The sequence below is a fragment of the Lampris incognitus genome, chromosome 5, assembly GCF_029633865.1.
Source record: "Lampris incognitus isolate fLamInc1 chromosome 5, fLamInc1.hap2, whole genome shotgun sequence".
NCBI classification, from domain to species: domain Eukaryota; kingdom Metazoa; phylum Chordata; class Actinopteri; order Lampriformes; family Lampridae; genus Lampris; species Lampris incognitus.
In genome coordinates this window covers 1,911,592-1,925,554 of record NC_079215.1, presented here as the reverse complement: position 1 = coordinate 1,925,554, position 13,963 = coordinate 1,911,592, and the positions used below count along the sequence as shown (strand labels likewise).

At 47.1% G+C, this 13,963-nt stretch overlaps 1 protein-coding gene across 1 annotated transcript; it reads left to right on the top strand.

The window, feature by feature from the left end:
- Positions 1–795: 795 nt before the first annotated feature.
- LOC130113367 (beta-2-glycoprotein 1-like) lies at positions 796–13,334 on the top strand. The gene is made up of 8 exons (XM_056280953.1): positions 796–954; positions 2,087–2,266; positions 4,761–4,857; positions 5,066–5,142; positions 5,336–5,521; positions 9,577–9,756; positions 12,803–13,000; positions 13,160–13,334. The coding sequence occupies exons 1-8, from the start codon at positions 885–887 to the stop codon at positions 13,264–13,266; spliced, it is 1,095 nt and encodes a 364-aa protein (XP_056136928.1). The 5' UTR covers positions 796–884; the 3' UTR covers positions 13,267–13,334.
- The last annotated feature ends 629 nt before the right edge of the window (positions 13,335–13,963 follow it).

Sequence of the window (13,963 nt, the reverse complement as noted above, 5' to 3'; positions counted from 1 at the left end):
CTTCACCAAGACTCCTGCCAGGCCTCCCCGTGGCCACACGTGGTAACTGGGGTCTTGCGGCCCCAGGCTAACTTGGCAGGGGATCTCGGAGCAGCAGCGGGCCCCAGAGATATGGTGTGCAGGCCCACCCTGGTGGACACGCTCTGGCACCTATCAACCACTGCCCCGCTGCCTTGTGGGTGAGTCTGGAAGACATAAGGCTAAGTGAGCTCACCCCAACAGAAAAGCAAGCTGTGGCGGCACACTTCGAGGCGGTTTCCCAAAAACTGGATTTCCGGCAGCCCCCTGCAGTTGTGTGGAGGTGCCGGTCGTCTAGGGATCCCCCTTGCCATTGGAACCATCTCCTCTAATATCAAGTCATGTGGCGTTGGGAGAGGCGCCCCACCCCCCATGCCACTTTAAAACCATCTCTGCTGCGCAGGGATCTTCTGCTGTCTGAGTCCTCAAAGGACCCACAGATAGAAGAAGATGGTCATCATCGGGCACCATGGACAATCAGCAAGCAAGCAAGCAATGTATGTATGTGTGTGTGTGTGTGTGTGTGTGTGTGTGTAACTGTGTGTGTGTGTGTGTGTGTGTGTGTGTGTGTGTGTGTGTGTGTGTGTGTGTGTGTGTGTGTGTGTGTGACTCAGTGTGTGCTGCGTGTACTCAGGAAGCTGATAGAAGTTATTCTTCAACTGGGGGTAAACACTCCTGACTGATGACCTCTGGGCTCAATCAATCACACAGAACTGCAGCATCTGGTTGGAGCAGACTGTCATGTGGTTGGAGCAGACTGTCGTGTGGTTGGAGCAGACTGTTGGGGGCCCAGGACAGCCGCTGTTATTTTACTGCAAGCTCGGGACTGTTGGAGGAGACTCTGTGGGGACTTCAGGGTGTAGAAGATGGCTCCAAAGTTGGTGTTTGTGCTCCTCTGCCAAGCTGTTCTATACACAACTGTCACGGCTAAAACAGGTAACGGAAGAGAAGAAGAAGAAGGAGTCTTGGCGTCATGATGAAAAGCTTCCTCGGTGTATATTTGAGAATAACATCACATCTGCAGGTATTCACTGTGTGGCCTACAGTGTCTAGCATCGGAGGTCCCAGCAAAGGTCAGAGGTCTTTAAAAGGTGTTGCTGGTAAGGGGTCAAGTAGGCCAGCAGCCGGTTTAGAAGCTGACACGAACTTCGTCGGAGGATCAGGACAGATGCTTGACTGGTTTAACTTTACACTGACTGTTGACTTTAGTTGACCGGTTAACGTAGTCGCCCGTGATGCGGGAGAGCCGCGTTCGCGTCCCAGCGGTGGCGGCGGTTCCCGGCCGTCCCCCGAAGTCGCTACATCCACGTCAGTGATGCGGAGTGAAACAGCCCATACACTTCCAGTGCTTCATGTTGCTGAGCTGCTGCATGTGTTCTGCAGCAGCTGATGCAGCACAGACCGCTTCCAACATTGTCCAAATCCTGGACTACCTGTATCTGACTTGGCGTAGGTTAGCATTAAATACACTGCACTTCTTCATAGGCATAAGACAAGACCACCGACAACGACTTTATGTCATATGTGCATCATATTAATCGCTTGAATCCACCCATCTACGTGCATGTCCTTGCCCAAGCCAGACCACTTTAAGACATTGAAATCTTCCTTTTCCTGCAGGAAATTCACTTTCTAGCTGAGCTGCATTGTCTGCTCCCATGTAGTCAACCTGACTCCGCTGCAAAGCTCCTGATAAGAACCCCGCAGAAGCCACATGATTACACTGTAACGTAGGGCTGCACGACAATTTCCCTTTATCCTCATGTCCAGATTGTCTCTCAGTGGTGATGTATCAGGATGACATTTGCACATTGTCATATCATGGTACTCAATTCTGCAGCCTAAGTTAATGATAACAAGAATCTATCACCCCTCACAAAATACCGTCTGACATATTCGAGGGAGTTTTACTTGAGTTCTGATTTGATATTAGGCTGAACTTTGCATTGCCAAACAGTTTAATGTGATGACCTCAGCTGAACTCTTCCACATGAATAAACACCAACAAACTGAATTCTTGCCCAGCACTACTGTAAAGTATTCAAATCTCTCTCCTTTCTTCCCTTAGTATGTGGCCGCCCGCCCATCACCGATGGCGTTGACGTGACAACGCTGAAACGTGTCTATGAGCTTGGGGAGGCGGTGACCCTGGCTTGTGAAGCCGGCTACAAGCCTTCCAAACAGGCCCCTTCCAGGATTACCTGCATCAATGCTGGAGAATGGTCACATTCAGATTTCTCATGTGCCCGTGAGTTCGCTTACCACACTAACAAAATCCCCTCTCGCACATTCACTCACGCCATAACACTGCCGGGATGACTTTCCCGGCATCGCCGGTGGTTTCCTGTGTTCACACGAACAGCTCCTAGCCATGAGACTTCCGGATAGCATTTACTGACACAACACAACATCGCCTTCTTTCTTGCTTCACCCCGCTCGGTGCATAACTGTAGTCCGCTGCCTTCCGCTTTCTACGGCAGCGGTCATCCCAGTTTCCTGTTTGTCGGCGTGTGCTGTTGACATTGTTATATTTTTTGTGATGGCTGCAGGATTTACCATGGATAAATGTCAACCACATGCACACAACTGTCCACACACTTCCACCTGCACCTCCCAGCACACGGGTGGAACATCTCAAGTTGTACATATCAAGTTACATCCACAATTATGAGGATGAGCGGACGGACAGACGGACGGACCCTCATAGCTGTGGACGTAACTTGCTATGTACAAGGTGAGACGTCCCACCCGTGTGCTGGGAGGTGCAGGTGGAAGTGTGTGGACAGTTGTGTGCATGTGGTTGACATTCATCCATGGTAAATCCTGCAGGCATCATGAAAAATATGCCACTGTCAATAGCACACGCCAAGAAACAGGAAACTGGTATGACCGCTGCCGTAGAAACCGGAGGTAAGTGGACTACAGTTATGCTCAGAGTCCTGGACGTGGTGTTGGTAGGCCAGTAGGGGGCAGTCTTCCCGCTGGTCCTTTTGAAAAAGAATAACAAAAAATCCCAGTGCCCCAGTGCAGTGACGGGGGCACTGTGCTGTAGGAGATGCCGTCCTCCGGATAAGATGTTAAACCAGGGTCCTGACTCGCTGGGGTCATTAAAGACCCCATGGCACTTATCACAAAGAGTAGGGGGTCCCCCGGTGTCCTGGCAAAATCCCCAACCTGGCTCTCTCCATCTGGCCACCTCATCATCCCCCATGTAACTGTCTCAATGACTCCTCCCTCTCCGCCTCAAGCTGATGTGTGGTGAGCGCTCTGGTGCAACATGGCTGCCGTGCACCACCCAGGTGGTGCTGCACATTGGTGGTGGTTGAAGTGAGTTACCCCCTTCAATGTGAAGCGCTTTGGGTGTCTCGCACTAGAACGACCGGAATTTCACTCCCACCTAAAACGAGCATGGGTCGTCAAAATGACAGCCAGTTTTTAAACTCTATATTCTGCCAAGATAAATACCCAACGGAGATGTTAATGCATCACACATGTTAGTATGTCTGTTATGAAACTAACCGACACCGAAATTAACATTTTAACCGCTTCAATACTATTTTCAAACAAGTTAGAAAAAGTGAAAATATCAATCATTACAAATCAAATTCTGCTTAGGGCCCGATAAAGCCTTGGGCCGGCTCTGCCGGCCGTAACAGGTTGCAGGATACATGTCTAGTTCGCTCACTCTCATAAAAGCATCTTACATAAATAAGACTGATGCAATGCTTTGCACGCTTGACCCGGCAACCTTACAGCTTTTGGGCAAACTATCGTCCTTCCAGAGCATTTACGGAAATGTTTCGAGGTCTTGAGCTGGTAAACTGCCGGTACAACTTTTCCCAACTCATGTTAACACACCACCCGGGCACAGAAAATGTGAAAATAGTAGGGGTAAGGCTGCTTGTGTGAATGAGGTTAAAGAACTTTGCAGCACTGGGACAAGGTTCAAGGCGCTCTGAGAGGACGGCGCTGGAACCTGGTGAAATGTACTACACCCCCATGCAGCCCATCGAGCAGGGAGGTCGAATATCCCTTAGTGGGAGCAGCACGCGGTCGGGAAATAATTCCCTTGAACTCACACACTGTCCATGGTGTCATTGAATCCTCACACTAATCTCTCGCCTGCTCAAAACACAGACAGAGAAGGTCGGTCAGGCTGGTCCAGTGATCCACTCCTGAGTTTCTCTGCCGCCAAGCCAATACCCAAACCAAGGCCCCATTGCCTGTGGAGCAGACATGCCGTGTTACAGAAATGAAAGCCCGGCACAAGAAAAGGATCCTCCTCACTTGCAAAACAGGTGCACGGAGGGGTTCTGGGTGATTTGGGAAGTTTCACGCATTGATGAGTTTCCGGTTGGCCTATAAGATACAGTGTGTCTCCACTGCCCTGCATGAGCTCGAGGGGTCTTCCCACGAGTCGGTGATCCAGGAGGGAGACGAGCAGAAACCGGGCGTAGGGATGGGCTGGCTGCTGCAGAGTAGATGGCAGGACAGCAGCAGAGTACAGTGTTTGTTAACTGCAAATGATTATAATAGAAAGACCACCTGCAAAATCCTCCTCCGCGGCCAAGGGATGTCAGCATTTCAGCTCTGATGTGAGCATTTACTGCCCCCCCCCCCAGCGGTTCGGCAAACGGCACAAGTAAAGGAGTTACAACTGAAAAAGCGTCTCGCGTTGCAGACTGTGTGTGTGTTTGTGTTTGGTAGCTGTGGATTAAATATGGCTTCCCTCTTCTACACAGCCAATATGTGTGCGATCCCCAGGCCTCTTCAGGCCTTGGCAATGGGGAAGACCGAGGTTCCATTCAAAAGCGTGCTGAACTTCACATGTGATGACGGGTAAGGCCTTGTCAGGGCTGACCCATGAACATGACTTCCTGTCTTCGTCTCGGCACACGTGGTGTTATCACAGGGACATGCAGTAGTCCATAGCTGTAGTATGTGTACACTGAAGTGATACAGCAAATACTTTATTTTACAATTTTACTGTTTAATTCCTTTATGACTCACATGAACTGGTGGTGTTTTTTATGTTATTTTTTTAAAGGTACGTGATGGATGGTGCCAACGAGAGCAGCTGTTTAGCTGACGGTACCTGGAGCCACCAGCCGCCCCTCTGCAGAGGTACTGGAGGAGCGACGAGTGTAACGCTAGAATGCTAGAAGGAAAAGTAAAACCGTTTCATTTAGACATTTGTAAGAACATATTTGAATTTGCTAGAGCTTAATTATGTCTTTGTTGGTTGAGAAGTGCCCTTCAGGTTACCGGCGTTTGCCAGCAGTAGGGTTGTGCAGTGACGCCGTCTGTCCCCTTGCAGCCGTAAGCTGTGCTCTGCCCGCTCCACCGAGAGACGGCAGAGTTGTTCACGACAAGAAGGCTGCCGGATCAACCACGGTGTACGGGCAAGGCTGGACGTATGAGTGCACCCCACCCAAAGCACCAAGCTTTGAGAGGGGGTACTGCCAGGCCAGCGGCGTTGCCACGGCGCCACCAGTGTGTCGCGGTGGGTGGAAATGTCGATAAGCTGTGTTCCCTTTATTCAAACATCCACTTTGACCAGTGACACGTTGCCAGCTTTTTTACAGGGTCAGGGAAAAGCAACAGCCTAAATACCCAACCAAAAACCCTTCCCTGAACCGGGGGGGGGGGGGGGCTAATGCCCCTTCTCCACCGCATGGTACTGGCTCAATGTGACTCCGCTCTATTCCACTCTACTCGCTTTAGTTTTTGGGATGTGGTTTTCCACTGCAGATAGTACCCTCCCACAGTGACGCCCCGCTGGCCATTTGTGGGCATGTTGAGTAGTTTTTTTTATAAGATTTTATTCATATTTAAATAAATATGAATAAATATACAAACATTTGTATTTATTTATATTCATATTTAATTTATTTATTTTTATTTATTTATTTATTTATAGTGGCATTTTCATGTCACCTTTCAGTATCAGCTCAGCTCACTTGGAACCTCGATGGAGGTGGTACCAAGAAATGTACCTGGTACCAGGTACTATCCCTAACTTTTGGCCAATGGAAAACCAAAAAAAAAAAAAAGCAAGTAGAGTTGAGTTGACTCGAGCCGGGACCATGCAGTGGAAAAGGGGCTAAGAGTACATCTGTCACCATGTTACAACTGCAAACATTCCCCAACCCTCTGTGAACAGAACACATGACCACTGTGACTCTAGTTAACGCTCACACCATGTCTGCAGATGAAGCTGGTCGCTGGTTTGGGACACCAGCAGTCACTGTATTGTTTATAAGGCTGGGGACACCTGCAGTCACTGTATTGGTTATAAGGCTGGGGACACCTGCAGTCACTGTATTGTTTATAAGGCTGGGGACACCTGCAGTCACTGTATTGTTTATAAGGGTGGGGACACCTGCAGTCACTGTATTGGTTATGAGGGTGGGGACACCTGCAGACACTGTATTGGTTATAAGGCTGGGGACACCTGCAGTCACTGTATTGTTTATAAGGCTGGGGACACCTGCAGTCACTGTATTGGTTATAAGGCTGGGGACACCTGCAGTCACTGTATTGTTTATAAGGGTGGGGACACCTGCAGTCACTGTATTGGTTATGAGGGTGGGGACACCTGCAGACACTGTATTGGTTATAAGGCTGGGGACACCTGCAGTCACTGTATTGGTTATAAGGGTGGGGACACCTGCAGTCACTGTATTGTTTATAAGGCTGGGGACACCTGCAGACACTGTATTGTTTATAAGGCTGGGGACACCTGCAGTCACTGTATTGTTTATAAGGGTGGGGACACGTGCAGTCACTGTATTGTTTATAAGGCTGGGGACACCTGCAGTCACTGTATTGTTTATAAGGCTGGGGACACCTGCAGTCACTGTATTGGTTATAAGGGTGGGGACACCTGCAGTCACTGTATTGGTTATAAGGGTGGGGACACCTGCAGTCACTGTATTGTTTATAAGGGTGGGGACACCTGCAGTCACTGTATTGGTTATGAGGGTGGGGACACCTGCAGACACTGTATTGTTTATAAGGGTGGGACACCTGCAGTCACTGTATTGGTTATAAGGGTGGGGACACCTGCAGTCACTGTATTGGTTATAAGGGTGGGGACACCTGCAGTCACTGTATTGGTTATAAGGGTGGGGACACCTGCAGACACTGTATTGTTTATAAGGGTGGGGACACCTGCAGTCACTGTATTGTTTATAAGGGTGGGGACACCTGCAGTCACTGTATTGGTTATAAGGGTGGGGACACCTGCAGTCACTGTATTGTTTATAAGGGTGGGGACACCTGCAGTCACTGTATTGTTTATAAGGCTGGGGACACCTGCAGTCACTGTATTGTTTATAAGGCTGGGGACACCTGCAGTCACTGTATTGTTTATAAGGCTGGGGACACCTGCAGTCACTGTATTGTTTATAAGGGTGGGGACACCTGCAGTCACTGTATTGCTTATAAGGGTGGGGACACCTGCAGTCACTGTATTGGTTATAAGGGTGGGGACACCTGCAGACACTGTATTGTTTATAAGGGTGGGGACACCTGCAGTCACTGTATTGTTTATAAGGGTGGGGACACCTGCAGTCACTGTATTGGTTATAAGGGTGGGGACACCTGCAGTCACTGTATTGGTTATAAGGGTGGGGACACCTGCAGTCACTCTATTGTTTATAAGGCTGGGGACACCCGCAGTCACTGTATTGTTTATAAGGCTGGGGACACCTGCAGCCACTGTATTGTTTATAAGGCTGGGGACACCTGCAGTCACTGTATTGGTTATAAGGGTGGGGACACCTGCAGTCACTGTATTGTTTATAAGGGTGGGGACACCTGCAGTCACTGTATTGTTTATAGGGGTGGGGACACCTGCAGTCACTGTATTGTTTATAAGGGTGGGGACACCTGCAGTCACTGTATTGTTTATAAGGGTGGGACACCTGCAGTCACTGTATTGTTTATAAGGGTGGGGACACCTGCAGTCACTGTATTGTTTATAAGGGTGGGGACACCTGCAGTCACTGTGTTGTTTATAAGGGTGGGACACCTGCAGTCACTGTGTTGTTTATAAGGGTGGGACACCTGCAGTCACTGTATTGTTTATAAGGGTGGGGACACCTGCAGTCACTGTATTGGTTATGAGGGTGGGGACACCTGCAGTCACTGTATTGTTTATAAGGGTGGGACACCTGCAGTCACTGTATTGTTTATAAGGGTGGGGACACCTGCAGTCACTGTATTGGTTATGAGGGTGGGGACACCTGCAGACACTGTATTGTTTATAAGGGTGGGACACCTGCAGTCACTGTATTGTTTATAAGGGTGGGACACCTGCAGTCACTGTATTGTTTATAAGGGTGGGGGTACCTGCAGTCACTGTATTGTTTATAAGGGTGGGGACACCTGCAGTCACTGTATTTTTTATAAGGGTGGGACACCTGCAGTCACTGTATTGTTTATAAGGGTGGGGACACCTGCAGTCACTGTATTGGTTATAAGGGTGGGGACACCTGCAGTCACTGTATTGGTTATAAGGGTGGGGACACTTGCAGTCACTGTATTGTTTATAAGGGTGGGGACACCTGCAGTCACTGTATTGATTATAAGGGTGGGGACACCTGCAGTCACTGTATTGATTATAAGGGTGGGGACACCTGCAGTCAGGTGAGACTGAAGAGGTGACTTAGCTGAGTGATGAAACATATCTGTTAATATAAACGTTGTGTCCAGATGAACTGATTCAGCCTTCTTTGAAAAATCCTTCCAATCACAAATCGGTCCCCAACTTTTTTCTTTGTTTAACATAAAAACGTTGGTTTGCTGCTCTCATAATATGGGAAACATTTGAAACACCTTCCCTAACAGACCGTTTCACTGTGGGCTGCAGGCTTTAAATCAGGCTTTCCATTCAGCCCCAGACAGCAAACTGCTGTGGCCCGGACCCGTCCCACACCCGACACTTCGTCCGGTCCACATACCGCGTGGAATGATGGCACTTGGGCGGTCCGCTCCTGTTTGCCAGATCCGGGCCAGAACCAAGCCATAGCAATGCCGCATGTGCCACATATTTGCCAAAGGTGGCCATATTGGTTTTGTGATATTTGGGCCATATTCACAATTTACCGCACAGGGGCACTTCAGGGCCACATCCAGACCACATGTTGCCCAGAGCACCGCATCTTTGCCAAAAAAGGCCCACATTTGATCTGGCATATTTGGGCCATGTTTGCTATTATACATGTGGGCCGCTTCAGGCTCACATCCATTTTATCAGGGCCAGAAGAAGGCCATCAGTGCCGTATCATTGCCTGAAGCGGCCCACATCCAGATGCTGTCTGGGTCTCCACACTGTTGTCTCCTCCCCATGGTTAACAGCGGGCTGAACAGGTGAAACGTGCAGGGAAGCGTCCGTCTCAGTTCACTTGGTCTGCATGGCATAGACAGGCCAGTTTGTCTCTAGTGATTGTTTTTGCTACCCTGATAGACAACGGCTCTGTCTCTGCATCGTTAACATCTATGTATTATCAAGCCTCATATTTTTCGTTTGACCTCATTTTTTCCTCATTCCAGAGGTGAGCTGCCCCATCCCGGTAGGGATACCCAATGGCTTTATTACATTTGCTGTAAAGAGGGAGCATAGCTACAAGGAACAGGTCAAGTACGCCTGCAATGAACACTACACGCTGGATGGTGATGCTGAGGTGCGGTGCCAGAACACAGGAAGCTGGTCTGCCATGCCGACCTGCAGAGGTGAGTTACGAGAATATTTCATGTCATTATTATTTTTTGCGCTCATGGTAATAATGCACAGTTTCAGAGAGAAACAAGCAAGTCATGATCAAACACAACTCAGTTTACACATTCCATGCTAGAAAAGGAGCAGGGAGAAGAAAATCTTGTTTGGCCTGCCCCTTACTCAAACCTAAATACACAACAGAGTAGATGGTCTGTCAGTCTGTTACTCAACAACTAATACGTACAGCTACATGAGAAATGAAAAGAATCAAAAAGCCATACACAATAATTCACCATCAACTGAAAACCCATGACCTGACAACTCCATATTGTCTAATTATGCTCTCCTAACACATTTTCTTAAACTGAAAGGTATTTATTTATACAACCCTTTAGATCGTTCTCTAAAGAATTCCACAGTTTAACACCACATACCGAAATACACATCTGCATTATAGTAGTACGTGCAGACTGAAGTTCAAAATTACATTTCCTTCTATGGTTCTCATCCTCTGAACTGAGAACAAATAATTTTTATAAATCTTCTGGTAATACTCTGCTTTTTGCCCTGTACGTAACGGACACTGTCTGTAACTCAACTACATCTTTAAGTTTCATTAACCTGACTTCATGAACAGTCCATTGGTGTGTTCTCTCGGATCCACTTTATGAATAATTCTTACTGCTGTTTTCTGGATTATAACCAGTGGTTTTATGTTGCCCATGTATGTGTTGCCCCACACTTCCACACAGTAACTGAAATATGGCAAAATAAGTGAACAGTACAGAATTCACATTACCTTGTATTCTAACACGTACTTTCCTTTGTTCAGAACAGAAATATTCTTAGACACCTTTATTTTTACATATGCTATATGAGATTTCCATGTCAGTTTGTCATCCATTATTACACCCAAACATCTAAACTCAGATACTCTTTCAATATCAACTCCATCTATTGATGGTAAAACATCTTCATCCTTTTCCTGTTTAGCAAAAACGATAAACTTAGTTTTGTTGAAATTTAATGATAACATTTTCATCAAACCATCTTTTCAGTTGGACCTTTTCATTTACAAGGCTTTCTGCTAAACTTTTTAAATCATCTCCTGAACTAACAAATGAGTTTCTTCTGCAAACAAAACGAACTGCAGTATCTTTGACACTTCACATATGTCATTGATATATAAAATGAAATGTTGAGAACCCAACACCGAGCCTTGTGGGATTCCACATTCAATCTTCATGCACTCCGATGTATTGCCAGTAAACTGTACAAATTGTTTTCTGTTATCTAAATAACTGCTTAACCAATTTAAAACCACTCCTCTCACACCATATGTATGTAATTTCGAAATTAATATGTTACGATCTATTGTGTCAAATGCCTTTTTTAAACCAATAAACACACCAATTGTGTATTTCTTACATTCTGTTGCTGTTGTAATCTCCTCCATTATTTTCATTAATGCTAAAGATGTTGATCGATTTGTCTGAAAGCCAGACTGACTCTCACTCAGCAACTTGTTCTTTACAAGAAAAGCATCTGATTTTTGTACAAACAGTTTTTCAAGCACCTTGGAGAATTATGAAAGCAAAGACACTGGTCTATAGTTGGTAAAACAGTGTTTATCTCCCTTCTAAAAAGTGGAATAACTTTGCTGTTTTCATTCTGTCTGGAAAAATGCCTGTACGAAAAGAAAGATTGAAAATATAACTTAGAGGTTTGATTATACAGTCAATAGTCTTTTTCACTATAGTCATATCGATCCCATCACTGTCAGCTGATGTGTCGTTTTTGGATTTTGCTACAATGGATCTAATTTCATTTTCACTCAGCGCTTCTAGAAACACAGACTGTACCACTTTACTTCCCCCAACATCATATCAGACGCACACAAGCTACATTTGTGTTTGCTGTATTCATGTCTACAGCAGTTTTTAGTATCCAAAGTTGCGGATTCATGGGCGTCCCGGTAGAGTAGTGGTCTGTTCCATTGCCTACCAACACAGGGATCGCCGGTTCGAATCCCAGTGTTACCTCCGGCTTGGTCGGGCGTCCCTACAGACTCAATTGGCCGTGTCTGCGGGTGGGAAGCCGGATGGGGGTATGTGTCCTGGTCGCTGCACTAGCGCCTCCTCTGGTCGTCGGGGTGTTTGTTCGGGGTGGGTGGGGACTGGAGGGAATAGCGTGATCCTCCCACGCGCTACGTCCCCCTGGTGAAACTCCTCACTGTCAGGTGAAAAGAAGCAGCTGGTGACTCCACATGTATGGAAGAGGCATGTGGTAGTCTGCAGCCCTCCCCGGATCAGCAGAGGGGGTGGAGCAGAGACCGGGACGGCTCGGGAGAGTGGGGTGATTGGCCAAGTGCAATTGTGGAGGAAAAGGGGGAACATTTCAAAAAAATAAAATAAAATTGCAGATTCACTTGATCCATTTACCAATTAATGACTTTTACAACCAGCCAGCCAGCCAGCCAGTCAGTCAGCCAGTCAGTCAGCCAGCCAGCCAGTCAGCCAACCAGTCAGCCAGCCAGCCAGCCAGCCAGCCAGTCAGTCAGTCAGCCAGCCAGCCAGCCAGTCAGCCAGTCAGTCAGCCAGCCAGCCAGCCAGTCAGTCAGCCAGCCAGCCAGCCAGCCAGTCAGCCAGCCAGCCAGCCAGTCAGTCAGTCAGCCAGCCAGCCAGCCAGTCAGTCAGCCAGCCAGCCAGCCAGTCAGCCAGTCAATGCAGCGTGTGACAGTAAGGCGTGTAAATGAGGGTGTGACCTGTTGTTTCAGACTCCAGCTGTTTTCAGTGGTGGTCATAACACATGAACCACATCTGACTTAGTTCCCATATTTCACGGCTAAGCGCTTACTTGGTAACGTATAGGGCATCAAAGTGTTTCTAAAGCGCTGCCCATGTTTATCATCTACGACCCTACATTGTTCATTATCTACTTTGTTTAGTATTTCTTTATTGGCTGCCCATGTTTATCATCTATGACCCTACATTTTGAAAATGAGATGAAAAGGCTGAAAAGTGCTCCCTTTGCTTCACTGCATCACCTTTTCCCACACAGCGCCCTGCTCGGTTAGCATCAAAAGAGGACGCATCTTTTACAATGCCAGGAAGATCTGGATCAGCGAGCTCAAACCCAACAGAGTCCTCCATGGAGAGCATGTTGTCTTCTATTGCATGAACAAGGTGGAGAAGTGTGGTTATCCCGTGGCCACCACCTGTAATGATGGAGTCCTTCCTATTCCAGAGTGTTTTGAGGGTGAGCCCACCGTCTTGATTCAGTGTCCATTTAATTCCGTTTCCCTAAAATGAACCAAGAAAGTGAAACTGTGACCCTAAGCTTAAGCTGCCTTCAAGAAACGAAGCCCAGGGTTGGACATGCATCCTTATCGTGTCTCTCTCTCATGAATCCTTCTAGAGCCAGGCAGGATGACGTACACCCTGAAGCCCAACTCACTTCCATCAGAGATCCAGATGTGTGCTGCAGCCCCTGCAAGTCCTGCCAGCACTGCGAGACCTGCATAGCACTGCATAGCACTGCATAGCACTGCATAGCACTGCATAGCACTGCATAGCACACCAGGGTGTATGACATGATGAAACTGCATCACCAGCCATGTTCTCATAATAAACTAAAGCAAACAGACCGAGGACACTGGGTTTTGTTTTGCAACTTTGTGGGACTCATCTTTTAATTTCCCCCAGAAGCGCTGCTGCTGTCACTGCAGTCAGCCTACTGAATGTGTTGTGTATCTGAGCTGAAGTGTGTAACTAGTCAATATTGATGTCTGAATCGAGAAGTCTACTAAATAACTGGCAGTATTTCATCACAACCCCACACTGTGTCAGCATAGGAGAAAACCAAGGTTACAAAAGAGAGGATTATATTTACATAGAAGAACTTTTTCTTTTTTAGTTTAGACACAACATTTTAAATGTGGGTTTCTTGCCCAAAAATACACAGAGCTAGAGCAAAACATATTCATAACACATAATATACATTATGATATAACATTCATAAAACAGTGGCATTATTATTGTAATATAAAGAAATAGTAGCAGTAGTAGTAGGAGTAGGAGTAGTAGTGGTAGTGTAGTAGTAGTGGTAACTGGTATAAGTAGTAGTAGTAGTGGTAGTGGTAGTAGTAGTGGTATAAGTAGTAGTAGTAATAGTAGTAGTGGTAGTAGTAGTAGTGGTAACTGGTATAAGTAGTTGTAGTAG

Coding starts and splice junctions, on each gene's coding strand:
- LOC130113367 (XM_056280953.1), top strand. CDS start 885: ATGGCTCCAAAGTTGGTGTTTGTGCTCCTCTGCCAAGCTGTTCTATAC. Junction 4,858..5,065: donor AACTTCACATGTGATGACGG/GTAAGGCCTTGT, acceptor ATTTTTTTAAAG/GTACGTGATGGATGGTGCCA. Junction 5,143..5,335: donor CCAGCCGCCCCTCTGCAGAG/GTACTGGAGGAG, acceptor GTCCCCTTGCAG/CCGTAAGCTGTGCTCTGCCC.